The sequence below is a fragment of the Rhinolophus hipposideros genome (assembly GCF_964194185.1).
Source record: "Rhinolophus hipposideros genome assembly, chromosome: 3".
Lineage (NCBI taxonomy): Eukaryota > Metazoa > Chordata > Mammalia > Chiroptera > Rhinolophidae > Rhinolophus > Rhinolophus hipposideros.
In genome coordinates, this window is record NC_138049.1 from 32,859,140 (window position 1) to 32,885,160 (window position 26,021).

At 38.1% G+C, this 26,021-nt stretch overlaps 1 protein-coding gene and 1 long non-coding RNA gene across 9 annotated transcripts; one reads left to right on the forward strand and one right to left on the reverse strand.

Moving 5' to 3' along the window:
* Positions 1 to 599: 599 nt before the first annotated feature.
* On the reverse strand, positions 600 to 22,178 carry RNF146 (ring finger protein 146). 8 transcript variants are annotated; one of them, XM_081045214.1, is made up of 4 exons: positions 22,067 to 22,170; positions 19,907 to 20,004; positions 12,453 to 12,560; positions 600 to 3,045 (listed from the first exon to the last, which is right to left on the reverse strand). In XM_081045214.1, coding segments are annotated over exons 3-4 (1,056 nt in total). In that variant the 5' UTR covers positions 12,455 to 12,560; positions 19,907 to 20,004; positions 22,067 to 22,170; the 3' UTR covers positions 600 to 1,991. The 8 variants fall into 8 exon arrangements, with proteins under 8 accessions (XP_080901340.1, XP_080901344.1, XP_080901342.1 ...); XM_081045218.1 differs by having other exon boundaries at positions 12,453 to 12,555; positions 22,067 to 22,155; XM_081045216.1 differs by having other exon boundaries at positions 21,950 to 22,076.
* Positions 5,645 to 13,871, forward strand: LOC308496276. The gene is made up of 3 exons (XR_013993150.1): positions 5,645 to 8,553; positions 11,788 to 11,900; positions 12,466 to 13,871. It is a non-coding gene; the product is annotated as an uncharacterized lncRNA (long non-coding RNA).
* Positions 22,179 to 26,021: the final 3,843 nt, after the last annotated feature.

Below are 26,021 nucleotides of genomic sequence, written 5' to 3' on the forward strand. Positions count from 1 at the left end.
ACTTGGCTAACATATACAATACTTTTGGCTTAAAAACTACTATCAATTCCCCAAATTTCCATACTAGTTTTTAGCCTAATAACCAAAGACCAGTTTTAAAAGGAAAAACTTCTACACAAAATCTATTCCTGGGTTTATTTTTCTTAGCTCTTTGTTCTGTCTTATCTGAAAATAATTTACAAATAATAATAATGAAGTTTGCAGTTAAAGAACAAAAATGGAGACAAGAAGAAAAGTTATGATCTATCAGTTCCTTCTACTCTAAGCAGCTGGAGTAAAGATGTCATGGAGAAATGGCTTTTTAAAAATAAAGATGCTCCCTACTTTACCCCCTTACAAATTTGGAGCCTTATTTGATCTAATAATTAGTTTTCAATTTTAAATTATCTGTTAAACGATAGCCATCATCTGGAAAGTCTATCTACTGACAACAAAACTGGCCATTCATTTGTGTGCCCTGGAATTTACAAACTACTAGTAAGTACTACTGTTTATGTAGTATATTAACTTTATGTCAAAACTGCCTAAGACTTCAAAGGGACGTGTGAAGCAGTCTGTAGCATTTGCATTTTACAACAGATTTCTATTTTTTTCTGAAAAATAACTGGCCGCCTTTTTACAACTAGCTATCTTTGAAAAGTAAATAAAAATGTACATCTCAAACTTTCATGATTATCTTAGTAACAGACTTTAAAAAATATAAGTCAAATTAAGTCCTAATTTAACCATTCACAAGAGGTAAAACATAATTTCAAAGCAGTAAGTTTTTATTTGCTATTTGTAAAACTCAATTCACATTTAAAAATCATTAAAAATAACTTACATCATCAATGTGATCCCACTGTTTTATGTTAGGAAAATATAGTTAAGACAAACTTACATTATTTTTTTTTCAGAACCAAATTCTGGATTACCACGTTAACCCAACACTTCCTACCTTGCCACAGATTCTACAACATTTTGTGTAAAGTGAATTTGTGTCTACTGAAACTATTTATAAATAAGCCTACCATTTAATTTAACTCAAACTAATGTTAGAGAACTAATGAAGACTGGCAAGGAAAATCTAAAATATATGTGGTCTCTATTATCAGTTACTTAAGAAACTTGTCTCACAGACTTTAGGTTTATTTCTGTGCATGTTTATTCCATGCATGTTTCCTGTAGATTCTGTTTATTCTCTATGAAGGAATATTATTTCTCTGAGCAGGTGACTGCTTTAAGCTGAATACCACCAACTGAAACACCACTTTTAGTGACCTTTGGCCATAAATGTCAGAATGTTTCCATCCCCTTTCCAGACTCAAAACAAAGAGACAAATATTTTTGATAAACTCTAGTATTTATTAAATTATAAATTTTGTAATCAAAAAGAAAACTGTGGATCAAGAGAAATCTCAAACTACAAAGACTAGACAGCAAAGTCTATGGGAACCATGAAGTGTGTTATAGACAAGACTCTGAAACATAAGTTATTATGTGTTTTCTTTACATTTCCTTTTAAGTAACTTTACTATGAAATAGTTTTTGTCTATTTTAAAATCCCAAATTCACACATATTCTCACATTAATTAAGCTTCCTGTTAAAACTGATACCAGACATCTCATAGGTGCCAAATTTTAGTGGTGGTTTTATGTCAATCCATGCAGAAAAATAAGACAAAATGCAAGAGTCAGATGTGACCATTAACGCACAGACAATACACACACGCTGGCCAAAAGAACTGAAATTAAAAAGAAAACAAAATTCTAAACAGACCTCAAGAAAACTGGGTTATTACTAAACAGCTCTCAACTATTAACACCCAAGTTCCTTATATTAAATAAATTTCTTAACAGAGACATGTTAGACATTTTAATTACAGGTCTATACTTCCTATACCCCTTCCCACCCCAACTCCCAAAATGTTCTACTAGGGATGAGTATAATGTTATGTGGGCAGAAATTTACAGATAACCATTTTAACCTTGAGCATGGAGCTGAAGACTATTTAAACTTCAGTTACTGTGCACTGTCCATCAGGCCTCCTAGATCTGACACTGGCACTCACTGTCCCACCCCCTGCTACTGATCGATCAGATACTGTCTGGTTTGCATTAGGAACCAAAAGTCTCTGCTGGGTCAAGGAGTGCTGTGCTACAAGTGCTGACACGTCCTCACCGTCACTACTGGCGTCGGATTCGGTTTCTGCAGTGGAGGTGTCTGCTGCTGGTACTCGGCCTGAAGATGGCAATTCATGATCTTCTTCTCCTTCCCCCCTGTGACTCCTTTCTGCCAGGCTGTCTCCACTGAGTTGTAAGTGAGCAAAAGAGTCTTCCAGAGAAGTGCTCGCTTCAGGGGATGGTGTTGCAGGGCTTGTTAAGTGACCATCTAGTGATGTCAGAGGCCTCACAGAAGACACTAAAGGCGGGACAGAAGCTGCACTGGGGGCCGAGCCACTGTCCGCTCCATCGGCGGAGCTCTCGCGTGCTAGGTTCACAGGATTCGCATCACAGTCCAGCCTAAGTCCAGCTACTCCCTTCTTTGGTATATCTATTATATCCCGCTTAATCTTCCTGCGACGTCCATGTTCATTTCGCCTATATTGAACCATATTTTCAAGATCAGCAACATACAGAAACCCAGCAATCAACATTTCAGTGCTCTTTTTACCTTTTGAAAAAGCATCTTCCAGCTCTCTACTAGTGCGCTCATCATACTGCCACCACCCATTTCTTCCTTCATAATACCATGCATATTCACCATTTCCTCTACTTGCTGCCTTGAGTTCTTCTGGTGACAATAAGGTTGGTTTGTCAAGGAAATCCTCGGGAATTTCTTGCCGACAGAGGGCACAACGCTTTCCAAGCCACGAAGCTCCCTTTACACACAAATAGCAGAAAACATGCTTACAAGGCAGACTGACTGGGTGAACACATGTTTGTAGACAAATGGCACATTCAGGGACCGTTAAAGAAGGTGCAGTATTAGAACAGGGCTCATTTGCTTTCCTGTTCGTAGGAAGCATGTTTATCGAGTGATCAATTTCACCACAGCCAGCCATCCTAAGAAAATGAAAGAAAATATATATCACATTAAAGTCATGTTGTAACTCGTCTTAATGCAACAATTCAGAAAACTTTTATTAAGCATCTATTATATGCAAGCCACATACTAGACAATGGAGATGCAAAAATGAAAACAGGAGAAAACTAACCTGTGCAGAAAAATCTTTTTGGTTTGTGTGTTACTAATTTTTACTTGCGGGAGGCAACAAGGCATACAAACGTTAAGCCAAAAATAAAAATAAAAATACAACTGAGGTATAGATTTTAAATAAATATACCATTTCTATGTCATAGACTTTGTAAGAACTAATACAAAGACTTAAAAATGTATAGTCCATTCCAGACTGACAATCAGTCGGAACAGAAACAGAAAACAGCTAAAAGTAATTCAGCTTATACTTACAGAAACACAACTTTGTACCCTTTTAGGATATTACTAAGTGAGATTTTTGCAAATATTATCAAATATTAATAAACTTGGTACTTGACAAATAGACCATAGGAAATTAAGACTGAAGCTAAAATCCCAGAAGTTCCCTCATGCTGCTGCTGTATCTAAAAACACTGGTTAAACCAGTCAATCATTTCATTCCCCCTCTGTGTAACACTATCTTCTAATGGCCTCTTTTTGTTGTCGCCTTTTCCTAAACCACATGTTCTTGCTGTACTCTTTAAACAGGATTTCACCCATACTCGTGGCTTTAAGTGTTACATATATACAGATGACTCACATTGACACCACCAGCCCAGGTCTCTCCTTTCAGCCCTAGACCTACATTTCTAATTGCCTATTTTAAATCTCTGCTTGGATGTCCCAAAGACACAAACACTGAACTCACAATCTGTTTCCTCCTTATTTACTCCCTAAAAGCCCAACCCCACATGGCACCACTATCCGTTCTGTCTTTTCAAGCCAGAAATCCATCACTAAAACTGCCCTTCTCTTATGCTTCCCCCGTTCAAAACATGAGCAAGTCTAACCAATTTTATCTCCTAAATATCTCCTGAATCATCTACTATCCATCTCTACTCTTCACTAGCCACTAAGCAAACCCTATTTAATTACTGTAATGCCTTTTAATTGGCTCAACCATACCCCTTGCTTACAAAGCTGATTTCAGCATAAAGACCATTATCCGTGTGCCTGGCCTCCACCTCCCATGCCAGCCTCTCACATCAAACTTGCCCTTGATCAGGCTTCCAACGGCAATGGCTACTCTCACCAGTGTGGGGACAGAGCCAGCAGTGCAGTTTCCAGGCTCTCGGCCTCACGTGGAAAGATGCTGGCTCAGGTAGTAAATGGCCATCAACTGTGATCGGATGGCCATCAGCTGTGGCTAGTTGGCCGTCAGCTGTAACCAGTGAGCCACTGACCACTAATATAACTGCCGTGGCTACGCTAGCAGCAAATGGGGGCTAGCAAGAAGATGGTGGCTGAGCCTGTAAGAGGAGCAGTGAGGGTTGCGAACAGTGTGGCTCCTGCTTCCTGTGTCTCCAACCCAGCCACCAGCGAGAATATAGTGGTTTGACTCCCCTATCTATGGCTCCGTGGGTGTTCCTTTTTGGCCTCACCATGTCCTGCGTTCTTATGTGGAGAACGGGACCAGAGACCCCGCAGGCCGCCCCGCGTGACAAATGGCGCAGCGAGCAGGATTCCCTGCACGACACATGGCGCAGTGAGCAGGGTACGGTGCCGGCCAAAGCTCTATGAAGGACGGTGGAGCAGTTTGTGCGTATGAACACTCAGTCTCAGGCAGACCAGGAGAACAGCTGCCGGAGAGCTGGACCCCCATGGAGGGGTGGGAAGACATGGAAGGTTCCCCAACCATCAGAGGTCAGAGAAAGCAAAGGTTGTTGCGGCCCTGTGGTGTGGGAAGTTCTTGCTGAGGCAGCCCAGATGCAGGACTTGTAGTCCCAGGAGGAAACGCTTGCTGAGTCCTCTGTGGGAGCTGAGGGTGAGGTCAAGGTCATTCCTCACCCCCAGGACAGTCCTGGCGAATGACTATAGACTATGGAGAATGGGCTCCATCCCTAATTTAATGGACCGCTTGACTGGGAACGTACCACCATGTAGTGCAACTGGCGGATATTTGCTTTTGTGTCTCGACCAGCCGCTGTGGACAATATGTGAGAAAGACTGGTGGTGCCCTGAGAAACCCTGGCTGTGTCCAGGATATTGTATTCACCTCCAGGTTCTTCACATAGGGACCCTCACGGAAGACGCTTGTCGCGTAGATTGTGAAGCGAGACCCTGTAGGGGTGGAGTGTGGGGACAGAGCCAGGGGTGCAGTTTCCAGGCTCTCGGCCTCACGTGGAAAGGTGCTGGCTTAGGTAGTAAATGGCCATCAACTGTGATCGGATGGCCGTCAGGTGTAACCAGTGAGCCATTGGCCACTAATATAACTGCCGTGGCTACGCTAGCAGAAAATGGGGGCTAGCAAGAAGATGGTGGCTGAGCTAGAAAGTGCGGATTGCAGTTAGCACAGCGGATTGCAGATCGTGTGAATGCAGCCTCCAGTGAGACCATAGTGGTCCCCTACCTATGGTTGTGTGGGTGCTCCTTTTTGGCCTCACAATATCTTGCGTTCTTATGTGGGGAGCGGGAGCAGAGACCCCACATGCCGCCCTGCACGACACCAGTAACAGGTTTTCTCTATATAGAAAATTTCTCCAGGTTCTGCCTCCCATGCCCCCCATGGGCAAACTACTACCCATCTCATATCCCTCTGGATAAAATCACCTTATCTGTTTTTTTTTTTAACTTACTATCATGCCCTTCTCATTCCTAGTTCTCATTAAAATTGCAATATTACACTTATTTGTGATTATTTTGTTGATGTCTTCCCCATAGGCAGGTGGGTTTTATAAGGGCAGGAAACAAGTCACGTCTGCCTCATATCTGTATACCCATACAAGAGCTCGCAGATAGAGACACTCAAATATTTGTTAAGAAAAATGAATGTTTTTCCAAAGAAGAATATGAATACATCATATTATAAAATAGATTTGGGGGGGTCTTAGTTTATTTTAAATAACATTAAGCTAAACCAGCTGTTTGGTGAACTTTTCTTTTAAGCTTACTTACACATACTGTGGGAATGTCGAAAAATTCTGACAGTGCACTTAAAGATCAGCCCTGAAACAGCATGCTGAAAACTATACGATAAAAAAAAATTGCAGATGACCAAGGGAGAAGATTAACTTGAATTAAGGCAGCTGTTATACAATGAAACCAATGCTAGACAAATCTAAAAATCTGAGTGTTAACCTTCCCTAATTACTTGTATACTCTTTTTTCTTTCTTTCTTTCTTTTTTTTTTAAGGAGGGCGCAGCTCACAGTGGCCCGTGCGGGGATGGAACCAGCAACCTTGGTACTACCAGCACCACGCTCTAAGCAACTGAGCTACTCAGCCACCTCATTACTTATAGACTCTTAAGCACTAGGTTAAACCCTTTCTATAAATTTCCTCATTTGCAAATCAAAGTTTATAAAACTTAGGTGAGGATAGCTTAAAAAAATGCTTTGTAATCACTAAGCTCCACATGTTACAATCACGTAAGACCAAGGGAGAAAATGACCCAATATCGATGTTGTCCTGAGAGGAGACAGGAGAAAGACAAGATTTATCAAACTGGATGCATGATGCCTAAATACTGGCATAAAATGTGTACCTCCCACCTCACTGACTCAGACAGGCCTTCTAACCAGCAAGCACGGCCTGGGTACATGCTGAGTGCTGATGCATCTAGAGGATCTGCTGTGTGAATAGGAAATACACACGCAAGCAGCGGACAGTCCCAATATGGCCTGGCTTCTGCTGTACGTAAGTGTGTGAAGATACTAAAAACAATGAGGAGAGCGACTAGAGGATGAATATAGGTTAGTAAGTCTGGTGCAGGAGGCTGGGGAGTGGAAGGAATTCAGGGCAGAGACAACTAAGCAATGGAACAGCAGAAGATAAAGCTGTGTGGGAATCAGAAGCCAAACCATGAAGCCTCAGTGCCCTGATAGAGAAACATTTGTTTTGATTTTATCCCACACTAACAGGAAAACACAGGTATTTTAAAAGGGAAGAAAATAATAGAAGGCGTGGACCAGTGGTAAGTAATATCTCTGTACCAGTTGATTGTGGCATTTTAAATGCAGAATATTTAGAATTTAATCACCATAAGGATCTTTGCTTTTTTCCAAGATCAAACACTCTCCAGTGGTTATATAAAGGGCCGTCAATAAAAATGTTTACGCTTATCAAAACACGAAAAACAATACTCTTAAGGCATTTATCACAGCACATCCAATAAACAATCCATTCTCTTACTGCTTTTTCTGTGTTCTTTGCAAGGTTCAAAATGATACTGTTTTTGAAAAGACTGCATTTATTGACTAGAAAAGGAAGCAGCAGTCTCGATGGAAAGAACTGATCGTTATGAAATCCTTAATTTCCAAACTCTTTTTTTCCAACCTTTAAATACATTCCCAGGCAACTCCTTTACCAAAAACTCTATAGCAATTAGTAAAGTACAACTTTTTCCTAACTTCTGGTAAGTTCTAAGTCAACCAAGTATGTGATAGGCACTACAAGAGCGCAAAGTATTCTTAGATAAAACTCTTGCCTCCAAAGATCTTGTAACTTAACCTAAGTTATAAGTAAAAGCACGTGCATCTCAACTGAGGGTCAATTAATTGTCCTCCACTAATTTCCCCTAAAAAGAATTGGCTGTGCACGACACATTCTGGCTCTCAATAACTCATATGTGTTTCTTAAACACAAAATCTTGGTACTTCCCAAAATAGCAAGAGACAAGTGTAGCATACGTTTCATTTGTTATTTGGCAAAAGATTCAGAATCCTTTTGTCTTCCTCAGGTATCCTTACATGTGTTAACAGTCTATGTACATTCATTTCAATTCTGCCAAATACTAAAAGCAGCTCCCAATGTACATAGAAGAGGCTTAAAAAAAAAAATAATCACACACTCAGGTCGTGCTTCTGGGAATTCAGTTTTCTCAACAGTAAAATGGAAACAATGTTGTGATTCAAAATTATTGCAATGTACAATAAATTAAGTGAAAGCATAAAACTGTATTTCAAAGCCTCTTCTACAGTATCAAATATATGTCACCACACAGTATATAATAAATACTTGCTAACTGAATTTAGCTTCTCACTATTATTTATTGGCAAAAACTACATATAGCTCAATCTCAGGAAAAGAACTCTGGGAATAGTTGTAAGGGACTGGCTATCAAGTTTTAATTTATCAGCTCCTCATGCTACATTTGTCTTAGGGTACTTTAAACATTTTGGTAACAAAAAGAACTAAAATTAGCTGTAGAATGGGAGAACAATACCTACATTCTTTCATCCTTTTCAATTTAGGTCAAAGAAATTAGTCGTCATTGAAATTCCGTTTCGATTTGAAAAAGAGAGTATTTGAGCATCTGCAAGTCCCATGGCACCAGGAAGGAGATGCATACTACTTGCCACCCAAATGTAGGGGCAGGTAAGTTAATAAACACGCACATTACTTATAGGTCTTATGACAGGCATAACAGATCCCAGGGAGCACAAGGAAGGAATGGTAACCAGCAGGGAAGGGATAAATAAATACGTTCTGAATGGATGAAAAGTACTACACAGGAAGTGCTACAAAGACCTTGTACATTATGTTCCTCATGAGTTCAAAAATTTATTCTAAATAACTGGTTTTTAAACATTTTTAGATCACAGCCTTTATTAAGAATTACATGAAATCTTACATATAATTTCAAGGGGTTCAAAAATCTCTGTGAAGCCAGTCTGCACAGACCCACTAAGGAGGTAAGTAACAGGAATTCATTGAAGGATTTTACGTTAGGAAGTGACAAAGTCAGTTTAGTAATTTATCAAGATCATTTGGACAGCAGTTTGGAGCAAGACTAGGTGGCATGGGGCAAAGAGGAAACTAAGATTTATAGTAATCTAGGTATAAGATAATGGAAAAGAAGGTGCTATGGGGTTCCAACAGTAGAATATAACAAATACTAAGGAAACAAAAGCATTTGGTTACTGATGGATGGTGGTACTGCCTTTGAAGATTCAGAATTTGAGGCGAGTTCTGTCTCAGATACAATAACTGAGATATTTATAAAGTCACCAGATCAAGATAGGTAGATAACAGCTGAATTTACTAGATCGGTACTCCAAAGAAATCTAAGCTGATAGAAATCTGATGAGTCACCAATACATACATGGTTCTTAGAGACATGAAAATGGATGAATGCCCAAATTAAACCTATAGAGAGAGCAGACAAAAAGAGCCAATCACAGAACCTTGGATTATTCCAACATTTATAAGTGAGGCAAAAGTAGACTGTAAAGGATGTAAGGAATGGTCAAAGAGGAATAGGGAATACAGAGAAATCAACACCATCAAAGCCACGAGGGGAGACATTTGCAAAAAAGAAGGGTCAACCAAAGAGAGGACTTATAAAAGTTATTGTTCAACTCATGAAAATTTCCATTTTTGTAGTGAAATGCCTGGTGCATAAATTGTGAGCACCATATACTCCTAAGGTATTCTGATTTTCCAGAGACTGTCAAGCTTGCTATCAGTAACTTTTTACTCAGCCAAGACATCTTATTTTCCCTAGTTCCCCAAAGGCTATTAAAAAGTTCTCTAATCTCTTAGTTAAGAGATATCCTGGACTCCCTTATCATTAAGAAATTAGGTAAGAATGAATCGTCAAAATTTATTTTTATTTTCACTCTACCTTACCATCATTCTTCTTGGCTCAGGATGGGGCACTGCTAATTCTTTTCCAAGCTAACCCCTCAATTTCTGGTGTTAGTACCACCCAATTCCACCAGTATTTTGAATATTCTCTATCCCTAAATTTCAAAATCAACTAATAAGCTAAGTCTATGGCCTCTTTCAGTCTGAATCTATTTGATCCCACTGCAGTGATTATTAACCACTGATTCTTTTTCTAAAACTTTATGCTCTTCATTTTCATGACTGTGCTCTCTCCAAATTCTCTATTTTTTTGTCTATCTTCTCTAACTTCTCTTAAGTACCAGTACTACTCACACAGGGTTTGTGAGTGGCCCTATTTTCACATTACATTCTATACCTAGACAATCTACTGAATATTTCAAACTTATATAAATCTAAATACTTCCCAAGATATAACATCCAGAACCATTCCACTTAAAACTTATAATTTCACTTCTGTATTCAAAAAGTCCACTTCAATATTTTCAAGGCACCTGAAGTCAACATGACTAAAAACAAAATTATCTGCTCCCTCAAACCTGTATCTTCTTCCTTTGATCTCTAACTTAGATTAAACTTGGAACCATCCCTAATACTCCCTTATTCCTTGGCCACTTCTCTTCCTTATGACAGAAACGTCTTTACAGTGTATCCCCCTCATTTCCAAAGCCCCTGACCCTAAATCTGGCCTCTTGGACACACCCTTGTACAAAATATTTACTTCCCAAGTGGCCTCCCTGATTTTCTCCCTCTCATCTTTTCTCAGTTCCATCATATCCAATTCATCTTCTCTAAACTCAATCTTCAATAGTTTTCTGCTGCCTACATAATCTAATCCAAATTCCTCAGCATTGGCTTTCAAGTACATTGATGATACAGCACTTAGAGTTAAATAGATTTAGTTAAAATCCTAGCTCTACATTTATTCTTTTACCCAAAACAGCAATTCCCAAACTTTTCTAAAAGTAAGAATTAGCTAGTGTGTTCGCTGCTGAAAATCTGGATGTATCTGGGTTAAGTGTCTAAAACCTGTGTTTTGTTTAACAAGTGCCCCAGGAGATTATTCTGATAAAACACTGACAAATAACTCCATCGCTCTAATTCTGTTTCTTTATCAGTAAATGAGGCTACCACCATCCTTCACAGCGATTAAATTCAATAATCCAAGTAAAATACCCAGTTAAGAACTTGGCAATATAGTAGGCACTAACCAAACACTCATTCCCTTTAGTAAGTTTAAAGTCTCTTTCTCCCATCCCACTTTCCCACTTAGGATTGCTCCCTGACTCCCCCTAAGATTCCTTGATGTTTAAATAGTTATGCCTCTTCTCATTCCCTTGGCTCAAAAAATATTTAATTTTCTCAGATTGTTAAAATTCTATTCACTCTTTAAGACCAAGCCAAAAGTTCTTCTGTTCATTTTGAACCCTTCATAGGGAACACATCCTCTCAGTTCCAAAAATATTTTATTGCTACCTCAATATGGCATTTCTTCCATTGTTTAGTTATCAATTATGTATCTATCTCACTTACTAGACAGGCTAGTTCCTTGACGGCCAGCACCTAGATAATCTGACATACAGGATGAGAGAGAGAGAGAGAGAGAGAGAGAGAGAGAGAGAGAGAGAGAGAGAGAGAGAGAGGAAAAAGAAAGAAAAATAGATACAGATAGATATAACATGTGATAGAGATAACATATGAATAGGTTTAAATAAAAGATATATTTGGCTCAATTATAAAGAAAAATGCTTACTGGTTTCATTTTTTATCAAATGCTCAACACTAAGAATGATATGGTCATAGTTTTAATGAGAGTATATAATTAAAGCATCATGTTGGAAAAGTAGATAGTAATAATTATAAATTAAACTGGGAGAACAGGTGAAATAGTATCTACAAGGGTCATTCTTTTGTCCAGTATTTTAAACACTGTAACCATCAAGACTGTAAAAGGCAGTAAAATGTTCACTGCATTTTTCACAGCTGACATCAAGTTGGAGAGCACTCATATTAACTTGGAAGATGGGAATCTGATGTTTACTGCCTGAAACTGTTTCATCCAGAATAGAATGAAGTTCAATATGGGTTAGCTCAAGGTAGTGTAACATTTTACAGCATATTTCATAAAGACCAAATGAGAGGAAAACAACTAGTAAAACTGGGAATTAGAGTGAATTCAGTAAGCAGTAAAATAATGTACAAATGTTTAAAAAAATCCGTTTTAAAAAAAAAAATCAATTCAATTTAATGAACCAAGTTTTTAACTAGTGTTTTATAACCTATAAATATGCCTTATTTATAAAAGCCAATACTGTCTACCTAGCTTGATTATTTAAGTAAATTATTATGTAAAGAGAAAGTAGAACCTAGAAAAAACTGGACATCTTTCCAATCTTTTAGCCTTCTCTGAGCAAATTCTCTGTCTTCAGTTTCCTTTTTTTATAGATTTTTTCCTATGAGATTTTTGGAAATCCACATTAACAATAATTTAATGTGAATAAAATTGATAACTCAATAAAATATCTAAAAATCAACATAAAACGCTTATTTTGTATAATTAGAAACATGACAGATATTTGATTTATTGCATTTTAGACCGTTCTACTTAATTTACTGCAGCTTTAGAAAAATCATGATGCCATACTTACATTTCTATTACAGGTCCCACAGATGCTTGTCACAAAAATGAAACATCATCTTCACCAGCAGTCAGCCAGTTTGCAGTGATTTCTCTTCCACTGCTGGTTCATCCTACACTGCAAAAGAAAAAAAAAATCGAACATCAACTTCTCTAAAGACTAAGATCAACAAAATTAGTCAATTACTAATTTGACACAATTCAGTGGCAAGTTTTATCTTACAAGTGAAAAAATTTCAAGACAAAGATGCCTGCTTTCACCATCGCTATTCAACACTACACTGGAAGTTCTAGCCAGAGCAATTAGACTTGGAAAGGATATGAAAGGCATACAAATTGGTAAGAAAGAAATTAAACTATTTCTATTTGCAGAGATAGTCTTTATATAAAACAATCTGTAGTCTTTATATAAAAAAATCCCAAAGAATCTCCAAGAAAGCTACAAGAGCTAGTAAATTCTGCAAAAGTTGCAAGTAGCAAGTTCAGTACACAAAAAGGTCAGTTGTATTTCTACATCAACCAGTCAACAATCCAAAAAGGAAATCAAGAAAGCAACTTCATTTATAATAGCATCAAAAACAATACCTAGGAATCAATGTAACTAAGGTGAAAGACCTGTACACTGAAAACCATAAAACAATGCTGAAAGACATCAAAAAGCTAAATAAATGGAAAGACAACTAGTGTTCATGGATTGGAAGACTATAAAGATGACAATACTACCCAAAGTGCTCTACAAATTCAACATAATTCACATCAAAATTCCAAGTCTTTTTTGCAGAAATGTAACAACCAATCCTCAAATTTATATGAAATTGTGAGGGGCCCCAGTCAAAACAATCTTGAAAAAGAAGATTAAAGTTGGAGAACTAAAAACGTCCTGAATTCAAACTTACTATGAAGCTACAGTAATCAAGACAATGTAGTATTGGCATAACAAAAGACAAATAAACAATAAAAGAGTCCAGAAATAAACCCATACATCTATGTCCAAATGATTTTCAGAAAGGGTTCTCAGTCTATTCTATGGGAAAAGAACAGTCTCTTCAACAAATGCTGGGACAACTGAACTTCCATATGTAAAAGAATGAAATCAAGACCTCTACTTCACACCATATACAAAATTAACTCAAAATGGATCAACAACCCTAACATAAGAGGTAAAAACCATACAACTTTTAGAAGAAAATATAGAGGTAAATCTCCATAATCTTTTGGCAAAGGATTTGGCAATGGATTTCTAGATGTGACACCAAAAGCATGAGCAACAAAAGAAAAAAAAAATAAACTGGACTTCAAACTTAAAACTTGTGAATCAAAGGATATTGTTAAGCAAGTAAAAAGACAACTTACAGAATGGGATAGAATCTTTATAAATCATGTATCTGAAAAGGGCTTAATAAGAATATATAAATAACTCCTAAAACTCAACAAAAAGACAAAAAAATTAAAAAATGGGCAAAAGACTTGAACAGACATTTCTTCAAAAATTTAGAAAAGGCCACTAAGTACATGAAAATATGCTCAACATTATTAATCGTTAGGGAAACGTAAATGAAAACCATGATCACACGCGATTTCACATCTAATCGATGGCTATAATTTAAAAAAACAAAAACTAAGCATTTGGTGAAAATGTAGAAAAACTGGAACCCTACTACACTGTTGGTGGGAATCAAAAACAGTGCAGACATTCTGGAAAACAGTTTGGTGATTCCTCAAAAAAGTTAAACATAGCATTACCATATAATCCAGCAATTCCACTCCAGGTATACACCCAAAGGAATTAAAAACAGGGACTCATACTTGAACACCTATTTTTGTTGCAGAATTATTCACCAAAGTCAAAAAGTAGACACAACCCAAGTGCCCATCAACAAAAGAATAGATAAACCAAATGTGGTACATAAATACAATGGAGTATTATTTGGCTGCCATAAAAAGAAACGAACTTCTGAAACATACTAGAACATGGATGAACCTTGAAAATTTTATGCTAAATGAAATAAGCCAGATCCACAAAAAAAACCCCAATGTATGACCCCACTTATATGAAATACTGAAAATAGGCAATTTCAGGGACAGACAGTAGGTCAGAGGTCACCAGGGGCTAGTGGGAGAGGTGCATAGTTACTGTTTAATGGGTACAGAGTTTCTGTTTGAGGTGATAAAAACTTTGTGGAAATACATAGTGGTGATGGGTGCACAACATTGTAAATGTAATTAATGACAGTGACTTGTACACTTAAAAACGGTTAAAATGGTAAATTTCACGTTATTTATATTTTACAATCAAAAATTTTTTTAAGCGAAACCAATCCTATATAGACAAAGCAGCCCACATGCAATGTATTCGACAGCCATTGCCTTCCTACAGGTAGGTAGTATGCAAAGACGAGGTCATCACGTCAACTCGGACCTCCTGCTACGATATGTACCCTCAAGTTTACAAGCAGAAAGCCAAGCTTCTCTTCAGACGCCTCTTGTCCAGGGAATCGAGGCACCAACCAAAACATCACGTCAACCATTAATCTTTTCTTCTCATTTAACATTTCCTTCAAAAACTGCCCACTGCAGGAAGCGCTGCATTACACAGAACTTAGAATCCAGCACACATCATGATTAAGGAGATGCTGGGCTCACAGTAACCATGATATAGGAGAAACTTGAATCTCCTTTCAGCTCCACATGTCTCTCAGAGTGTGGGTCTCTATCGCAGCAAAAAACCTGGGATTTTAGTGTTTAAAGATAGTATTACTTTTAATATGATATATGGCCTTAAAAGACAAGTCGGCTTATCCAAGCAAATGCTAACAGAACAAATAATAATCTGTTTCAAAACCAGGGAATTTTCAAAGTAACTGAATAAACAGGATTCCTAAGTAACCTTTTTGTTTTACTCTGACTTTAGAATTTAAGTCTTTACAGGATAGACTGCACTATCCTGACTGCCCCGCCCCAACCCTTTCGCTTTACCTTCTAAATGCCTACATCTTCAATGGCACCACAGGAGACGCTATTCACTTACCTCCCGCAGCCCACTCAAAACAAAACCTGCCGATTTTAACACACGGGACAGGAGGAAACATTCTACTATTCTAACATCATTACTCTTAACAAAATGCTTATTCTTTGAAGTTTCTACCATTGGCTATAATCCCTTACAGCTCTCAACCTTTAAGCACGGACTTAATCTTCTGTTAGCCATCGTCATCTTACTCCTGACACATCACCATGAACCTCTTTAAATATCCTTGAGAATGAACCACCCAACACCCAATTCAGAGGTTCTTAAACTTGCCCCACTGACGCTGCTTGTTAGAAATACGTCTACATTCTCAGGCCCTAATCCTAGAAATGCTAGGCCAATAGACAATGGGTTTAAGCAAAGGAATCTCACTTCAGGTGATATTGAAGCAAGCAGTCCTTCGAATACACTTTGAGAAACGCTGTCCTGTTTTCAATTCCTAAATTCAATGACTTCTCCCCACCCCCAGCAACAAAATATGACAGCCACATTTGGAACTAGATGCCACCTAAAACTGGAGCCTCTCTAAAAGCTTAATTCACTCTCAGGTCACAAGTTCTGGTCCTTCCAGCTCATTTACTCACTCATTCCCACACCTGCTCTTTAATTTTATGGGGCCCTCCAGTCTCTTGACCACCTCCTTTTCTTTATCCAGTTCCCAATCTCATTTCCTTTCTTGCCCAGTCTGGAGCCAACCATTTTAATTTCTTTAACAGAATCCTTGGCTCCCTCCTATCTGCCTCTCATTTACACATACTCCACAAACCCCCATCTCTGCATGAATCTTACAATGACATCTCAACTGCCAGGCCTTAACCAATGAGTGCTGATGGAGAAAACAGAAAATTCTTTTTTTCATGAGCTTCTGCAAACAACCACACCAAATTCTGTCAACTTTTAGCCTTAATTCCTTTGGAATCTATCATCTGCTTTCTTGCCATTGCTAGTGCCCTCGTGTACACATATATTATTTTTCACCCAGATTACTGTACAGCCTGATTATCTTGCTTCAGAGTCCCCCTCAAATTTATTCACTAGGCCTGACTGATACACTGTATGTTGGCTTTCCAACCTATACTATAAAGGCAAAGCTCCTTAGGACAACATTCAAAGGCCTTAATAACCTGAAACTTAAATAACTCTAGTATTATCTATCTCCCACAACCACTCTCACAGATTAATACTCCAGTTACATCACATTGCTCACAGTTCTCCGAACTTCCCTTTGTAGTTCTGTATTTCCTCCTGTCTGGTATAGTCTATCTTTTACAGCTTATTAATGTTACTGCCACATTCTTCATTACAGAAAAATTGTTCCCTCTATTCTTCTATTAAACAATGAGCCCCCTCAGGATAGGGACTGTTTGCATACCTCTTAGTGGCTAGTACACTGCCAATAATAAGTTTTGTTGAGTCAAACTGACATTTCTTGGATGAATGAAAAGCTAACTTCTTAAAATAACGGTTGAAACAAAACACTGAAAAACTAAATTTACTTACATAAAACATTTTTCTAATTGTGAACAAGGCACCCAGCCACAAAAGATATAAAGATATGTTAAGTTCTAATCCTTTCTTTAAAGAACTCAAATTTTAACTGAGGGAGTTACTACGTTTACAAATATACACGTAAGATTCAAGCCATCTTTGTATCTTTTGACAAGCACATGATTTATCCAGCTGTTGTCCAGTGGCAATGAATTCTCCCAAATCCAAGAGTAAAATCGATTTCAGTAAATTCTGCAAATTATGGTGACTTTTTCAATTTCTACATCCCATGAATAATTTTCAGAGTAGACTCTAAAAGGATTACTAATTGTTGGGTGAAGGAAAATGAACTAAAACCCATTTGGTATACTTGAGCCTAACTATGCAAACTGTGATCCCCAACCAGCAATATCAGCATTACCTGTCAGCTCCTCACAAATGAAACACCTGGAACCCCACTCCATATCTATACAACCAGATCCTCAGATGATTCACAGCATATAAAAGTTCAGAAAATACGAGTAGATCTGTATCACTGAATCCTCAAAACAACCCTGTGAGGTATGACTACACCCATTTCATAAATGAGGAAACCCAAGCCCACAAGAATTTAACCCAAAATAACAAAGCTATCAATATTGGGAAATGGAATTCAAACTCAAGCATCTTAAAAAAAAAAATCTTTTCTTCAATGTATGGTATCTCAGAGAAAAGGTCTAGAACATCAATATCTAATAGAAATATGACATTAGCCACATATATAAATTCAAATTTTCTGTTAGCCACATTATGAACAATAAAAAGAAACAGGTAAAATTAATTTTAAAAAGTTTATTTAACCTAATATTTTCATACCATTTCCACATGTATTCAACATAAAGAAATTATTACTGTGATATTTTACATTTTTATATGTATGTGTGTGTGTGTGTGTACACTCTTTCAAATCCAGTGTGCATCTCACCCTTATAGATGAACTCAGTTCAGACCAGCCACATAGCAAGTGCTCAATAGCTCCCTGTGGTTACTGGCTGCTATACAGGGCAGTACAGGTTTAGAACGTCTTGCATATTAACAATTACTTTTTAACACAAAAATGGCAATTTACAACAAGACTCTTTGAATAAAGAAAATGAACTCCATGTTATGTTTCCCATACCTTTGCTGGCAGAGATAAAAAAGAAAATTGCATATTCTGTTGTGATCAAACTTGACAGGTTTAGGTGGTCCCAAATCTGCCAACTGATCCGTTAACTATAACCACTGAGAACTACAGTATCAAATGGGCACAACACAGGACATGGCATGTGGTAATTCAGAACAAGTATGTGAAGTAGCTCTCAGAAAACTTCTACATTTGAAACCAACGATTTTTTTTTTTAATGGAGGGAGGGAGAGGCTTTTACTTTCAATCAAAAATAGAATAGTGTAATTCTAACTACAGGCCAGAATTAATTTGGCAAACATAAATAATTCAAACATACATAATTCCTGCTGCAATGAATGATTTGTAAATTACACACCAAACTCAATACAATTTATGAATCACTACAGTAAAATTTACACAATATCTTGACATGCAAATACCAATTAGTGGGTTAAGGTTCCCTCTTTAGGTGCAAATTTATACAGAAATAAACTATTAGGAAGGTAACATAAGAAACATAAAAAGAGTAAAGATTTGAAACTAAATTAGATATTTCTCTCCCTTAACAATTCTTAAGGAAAAAAAAGTGACAGACTAAATTTAGAAATATGTGAGTTTAGATATTATCAGTGAATTTAAATTACTTACCCACTCAACCAATTTAAGTATAACTGAAAATGAAGTAATATTGTACTATTTAAAATTTGTGACCACTCAACAAATCCACACTCCTAGTGTTTGCAATACTGTTACTTTCTCTGAAAATATCTAGTATTAATTACAATTCTACTTTTCAAGTAAGTCACAAGGTCAAAAACAAGTTGTTTCTTTTCCAGATAGATTCAAATAAATATCTTTTTAAAGAACCAATTAAGAAAAGTATAGGCATATAACAGTTAAAATATCAAATTAGAGAGATTTGAAGACTTTTCATCTTGTTCCAATTATTAACAGGTAATGTTTAATAAAGTAGTTTTTACTTTATTTATTCAAAATACACAAAACAAGAAATGTTCTATATAAAAGCTATCAGAGACAGAAAAGAAAAATACGTCAAAATCTTACAACTTTTGATATACAAATACCTCCCAAAATAAAAGCAATGGCTGGTAAAAGAAAGAATAGAGAGATTGGCTGTAATTTAGCAGATACATTTTAGTATTTCTTAAGGAGTCCCAAATTGAGAGCTGTAACTAAATGCCCTAATGTTTTCATTTTTAGCTTTCCTTCTCATGCCCTGTTAAAATTCCACTTAGAAAACACAGGGCATACTGGGAAACAAAAGCCTTCCATAAAAACTCATTTCAATTAAATGGGGTCCAATGCTTTATTTTAAATAATTATTCCCCTTACTGTATAGTAAGCACTTCCCTTAAAAGACATTACTGGATGGCAATCTATGGCCTTCATAATCTTCATACTTAAGCATTAAACCTTTACATTTCCCCCCCCAAAATGTGGACTTTGCATTTTAGTTTAACAAAACATGAAATGTGAATGTGAATAAATATAATCTTTTAATCATATTAAACACAAGTTTCATAGTCTGCAATCATTTCGTAAATAAGAAAGGCTCTGCTGATAATTATCTGTGTGACCTTGGTCAAGTCATAACTCCCACCCACGTCTTAGCTCTTTCACCCTATTCTATACTTCTGTAATTCTAAATTATAAATATTTTAATTAACAGTCATTTAACAACAGGTTTTGTTTTAATTAACCCAAAAGGTAATAAACACTAAGTAGTCCATAAATAAGCACAAGTGGTTGCAGCAGAACGTTAGTAAGGTGGTTTCCATACCCACAAAATTGTTCCTAATCCATCCAGTTGTTTCACAAATTCAGGTTCCTTAGGCACAATCAGAAGCCAGGAAAAGGCTCAGCACCTTGTTACTAATACTGGAAAAAAAAAAAGCATTAAAATATCCAACTGACAGTGTATCAGACATTTCATGATAATAAATGGCTAATACATAAAATAATATTGCTAAACAGATCAATATTGTGAAAAATGTAATACTGTCTTTTTCTTCGAAGACAGATCGTTTTTGGATCCTTAAAAAAAAAAAATCTGCCCAGTTCTTCTAACAATTCAAGTTGCTGTAAACTGAAACAGAATATTTTACCAGTTGACAAATGCCTTCTCAAAGAAAAAACACCATTTTTTTTCCTTCCTCTTGTTTAATGACCAGCTCTTTGGAAATGTAGTTTTCCTGATGATTATAATTCTATCCAATTTTTTATTAACAGCCAGTAAATAACAAAGAAAACCTAAAAATGTCTACCATTATTTTCATTTTGCCCACAACTCACTTTGGCCCATTTGAAACATAAATTCTAAATCAATAATCGGGCTTAACAAAATGCCCCAATCTAAGATATACACAGCTAAAACATATTCAAAATCTATTTCTAGAGTGGCTTTCACTCTTCCGGTTTTCTCTTTAAAATGAGATTTACCTAACCTATTTTCATGTGTTTTTAAAACATCCAGGCACTTATCACAAACAGTATTTGCTGGTCACAAAAACATCAAAGCCGGTATCATGAATCCTGTGTGTGGGGGTCATTTTCTTCATGCGTCCTATATACCACATTCTTTTAAAAATCTAAATATAGATTCATTTTAAAAAAAGTCTTCCAATTTCTATAATTACATACCGCTTTCAATGCCAATGTTATACTTTCACATACTATTTACAAAGTAAGAACACGGGGGTAGGGGAAGAGCCTGAAATGTCAATCATACAAAGACAAAGCGTTTTCTATCATTTCTTGGCTGCTTCTCCCCTCAATTCGTTTCAATAATTCAAACATACGATTTAAACAAAACGTAGGTATACTATCGAAAACTTAAGAAATAAGCACTCACTAAAATAGTACTTGGGGAAAGAAATAAAAATGTATACGAAAACGGGTAATACAGAGGAAAAAAACCTAGTTGCCAGAAATTGGGGGTCAACTCAAAACCATTTTGCACCGTGTCTCTAGACGCCAGTGGAAAATAAAACAGCAACAACAATGGAAGAAGACCCGTACTCTTTCAGACGGGATGCGGGGCAGGGAGAGAACTCCGCAGCCGACGAGCCGAAGAACAAAGCAACAGCCTCGGCTTTAAGATGCGCAGAGGTTTGGGAGGCTCAAAGGGATCTCTTAATTGTCCGGATGCTTTAATCATATTAAACACATAATCACCAGCGAAACGACTCTGACACGGAGCGCGGGGTTTAACCCAGACAACGTGGCGCAGCTACTCTTCGTGCAAGGCAAGACCCAGACACTGAGCAGGGGGTCGGGGGGGAGGAAGAGAAAGACGCAGTCCAAGACCCTCCGGAAAAGGACGAAATGCAGGCACTGGACACCCTGGATGAGACGTAACCCGAGGCCCGGATCGGGGCCTCCACGAGGGAAATACGAAGCAGGAGGCCCCCCCAAACCATCGCCGGCCCTAAGTGTTGAGGCCAGAAGGTTCCCGGGCAGGGGCCTGACACCACAGCCGACAGGAGAAGAGATGGACCTGGCTGCCACCAAAGGGAGCGACGAGGAGCCCGGCGGAAGAGGCTGCGCAGTAATGGCCGCGGCTCCGCCTCTCGCACCCTGACCGGGACCAGCTCCGGGCCGTCGCCCGGGACAGGGGCTGCGGCGGGAGCGGCCACGCAGAGCCCGTCACAGTCTCCTTGCCTGCGACAACAGCCACAGTGCGGGCGGCGGCCGGGGCTGAGCGGTCCCATCCCACCCCGCCCCGGGGCGGACAACCGCGGCCGGGCAGGCCCAAGGGCGTCCACCCACGTCCCGGCCCCTGACCGCGCCGCCGCCCCTCTCAGGCCCAGAACGCAGGGCCGACCCGGAGCGCGCTGTGGCAGGAGGTGACACCGAGGGCCATCACTCCTCTTCCCGAGTCAGCAGCCAGAGTGACCGACTTCCACCCTGCCCCCCGCGACGGCTTCGCCCCGACTCCCACCTCTCTGGCCACAGCCGCGGTGGCCTCGCAGTCTTTTCTCCTCGGCCTCGGAACCCGCAGCGGCCGGGGACGCGCGCGGCCGTCACGTGACCGCCCGTCGTGTCGCGGGGGCGGGGCCGCGCGGGGCGGAAGCAGCCCCGCGCACCGGGAGCTCTCGCCGGCCCCTCCCTGCCCGATCTCCCCCGCCCCCTCGCCGCCGTTAATTCGTGCGGCCGGTTGCCTGCCTTTTCCTGCCTTTGGGGATCTATAGTTTCGTTACCTGGATTCTTCTAACTGCTTTATATTTTGCTTTAGTTGTGACTGGGTATAAAGACTGAAAGTACGGGTCACACAGAGAGAGAAAGAGATTTGGGGCCAAGGAAGTAAGACACGCACAGGACCAGCAGATGGGGCTGCTCAGAAATCCAGCTTCCAGACCTAGCTGAATTTGGGGTTGAAGAGCCCTTGGCAAAGTACTCCTTGTTCTCTTTCAAAAAAAAAAAAAAAAAAAAAGGTATTCTAGGACGTTCCAGTTTATTCACCGTCTGGATGGTTGAGTAATTTAATCGGGAAAAAAATAGATCTTTTTGTTTTGGGCCATTTTTCTTAGGCATAGGAAGCTGGAGGAAGAGATTAATCAGCATAAGAATCTAAAACTAAAGAAAATGGCTTATTTTGTGGCATGCCTGTGGTTTTAAACCTCAAAACCTACGCAGTATCCTCCATTTCATTTTAGCATATACATTATCTTTCTCGAAACTGACTGTATTTTGTTAATTTGTTGTAAAATGAACAGGGTGGCAAAGCACCGTTTTGTCTTTTAAGAGATTATATGTGGGTCAATTTCAACATTCCAGGCCAGTATCTTTTTACTTGCAATGCTATTGCATTTGAGATCTCATTAACTGTTTATTCAAGGTTGGAAGGTTTTAGTGTTCTTATATATAGAAATGTGTACATTTTCTTTTATTCCTCTGAAATCAACATATATATGTGTATATATATATGTACTAGGTCAGACAATTAAGTTCACGAACTCATCCTAGAAAAAGTGCTGCATTCCTCATGGCTGAATATCACTACGGTCATCTTTAAAGTACTCCCCTTGGGAAGTTATTCGTTGACACCAGGGCGAAGTCCACCCTTCAAAGCAATTTTGGAACTCTTTTTCTGGAATGCCCATCAGAGTTGTCGTCCTATTACCCTTGATGTCCTGAATGTCATCAAAATGTCTTTCTTTAAACATTTTTGTTTTCTTTGGGTAAAGAAAGAAGTCATTGGGGGTCAGAAGTGTTCCAATACAGTTATTTGTCTACTTGCTAAAATCTCCCTCACAGACAGTGCCATGTGACCTGGTGCATTGTTGTGATGCAGGAGTCATGAATTCTGGGCGAAAAGTTTAGGTCGTCTAACTTTTTTACGCAGCCTTTTCAGCACTTCCAAATAGTAAAGTTGGTTAACTGTCCAGTTTGTACGAATTCATAATGAATAATCCCTCTGATATAAAAAAAGGTTAGCAACATCGTTGCAACAAATTCTCGAACTTAATTGTCAGACCCTTCTTGTCTGTGTGTGTGTGTGTATGTGTGTGTACACACACATATATATGTAACCAATTTTTGAAGAATGCCATCTAGCTCAATGATGATTACTCAGGTAAGTAAAAGCAACATTTTTATAAATTCTTTAAATGTGGTAATATTGAACCATGCATTCTCCATCTTTAAACTTAATCCTCTATCTTTATGCTCTCCTTAGCCATCCAGTTTTACCCCACTATCTTACACACCCCATGAAGATATTACCAAAAATTTGATACGTACTTGAAGATTCCAGCTCTAAAAGGTAATACTACTATTAACTAACAATGTGCAAGGCATTGTTTTAAGTGCTTTACATGTATGAGCTCATAATAAACAGTGAGGTAGGTACTGTTGTTATTCCCATTTTACAGAAATAGGATCAGCTGGGATTTAAATCCAGACAGGCTGTAAGAATTCACCTTGTTCAATTCTTCATTTTATCAATTAATAAATAGGTATAACAAAATTAAATTACTTGCTTATAGTCTTTTCTTGTTGAAGATAGAACTGGGATCAGAACATAGGTATGCTTCCTGATCCATAAATACTTTTAATTTAGGAAAAGTTATTCACAGTTCTTCAGTTGTTCTAGGCAAATATTTTAGAACAGTTTCACTAAAATAATATAATTTAGATTATGTTTATCTACCTATCCATCTGAAAGCAAGAAAGGAATTAATCAACAGGAATCCCACTAAAATGCCCTACCAAGCTTCCAACCCTCCCAGCCACACCCATAATCGTGGTCATTTCAATAAATAGCTCCATCTTTCCTTATCCAAACCCATTTTTAATTCCTTTTTTTTTATGTCCCGTATCCATTTTGCAAATAATCTGTTGGCTTTTCCTTCAAAACACACCCAGAATCTGACTATTTACCACCTCTACTACAAACAACAGCATCTCTTGTTTGGATTATTGCCATAGCCCAAAGATTGGTTGTCTTGCTTCTGTCCTTCCTTTCCTTTGAGTTTATTCCCAATACAGTGGCCAAAGTAAACTTATTAAAAAGGAAGTCAGATTATACGACCCCTCTATTCAAAGTCTCCCATGGCTTCCCAAAACAAAGTAAAAACCAAAGTCCTTAATAGCTTTAAGACTCCCCTTATTACCTCCTTGACCTCACAAACTGCTCACTCAGCTTAGTGTTCCAAGAACACTACACAAGCTCTCAACCTCAGTTTTTGCAGTTTCCTGTGCTTAGAACATTCTTCACCATCATGGCTTCCTCCCTCTGTTTGTGCTCACATGTCATCTTTTCTGTCAGTCCTCTACTTGCCACCCTATTTTAAATTATGACCTCTCCCAATCCAGATATTTCTTATTCCACCCTTTACTTTTTCTCTCAAATACTTATCGAAATGTAAGGGATGATTTAGTTTGCTTATTCATCTTATATATCTCTCTACACTAGAACACAAATCTCTCAAGGGCAGGAACTTGTCTTCTATTTTGTATCCCAATTGCCAAGAATAGCGCCTGACACATTTAGACAAGCTCCCTCTGAACATGCACACACATTTATATACCAAATAATATATAAATGAAGAAAAACTTCTTGTTATGTGTCAAGGCATACTACTGCATATATAACTTCTTGTTTGTGTTCTTATTCCACCCTTTATATATATTCCACCCTTTATATATTCCACCCATATATAACTTCTTGTTATATATGCAGGAGTATGCATCCCACCTCCGCCAGCCACCTGAAAGATACTGATGAGTTTTTATCTATGAATAATATAGGACAGCACTTCTCAACATTGTCAGAAGTGTTTTTAAAGTAATTGGTTTTGGTAATTTTTAAAATGCCCAAACTTTCAAATGATTTACTTAAAGAAATCAGAGCCTAAAAGATTTAAGCTATGTCTGTAATAATGTTACTGTCACTGGCATTCTATTTTGCTTCACTGAATCAAAGATAAAGGAGTTGCAACAGACAGCTAGGAATTGCTCATCATTCTACTGTCTATTTCCCGCAAGTGTATAAAATGCTTTCATGAATATCACACATCTATCTCCAGGCACCCCTTTTCTCTGTGTTATCTCTCAACACCCAAAAATGTTTGATGTTATTTATTTTGTTTAATGATCAAAATATTCTTTTTGTTTTGTTAATATCTGAAGACATCCATGGAAATGTGCATGAGAAAATTATACATGGTATAGTGGAAAATGTACTGAAAACCTTTGATACATGTCATCTAGGGCAGTGCTTTCCAAAATGTTTTCTAGTGTTCTCTGGGGTCCTTGAGATCCTTTCAGAGGGTCCCAGAGGTGAAGATTATTTCAATAATAATATTAAGATGCTAGTTGCCTAATACACTCTCATTCTCTCTCTCCAGTGTACAGTGGAGTTTACCTAAGGCTACATGATATGTGATGTAGAA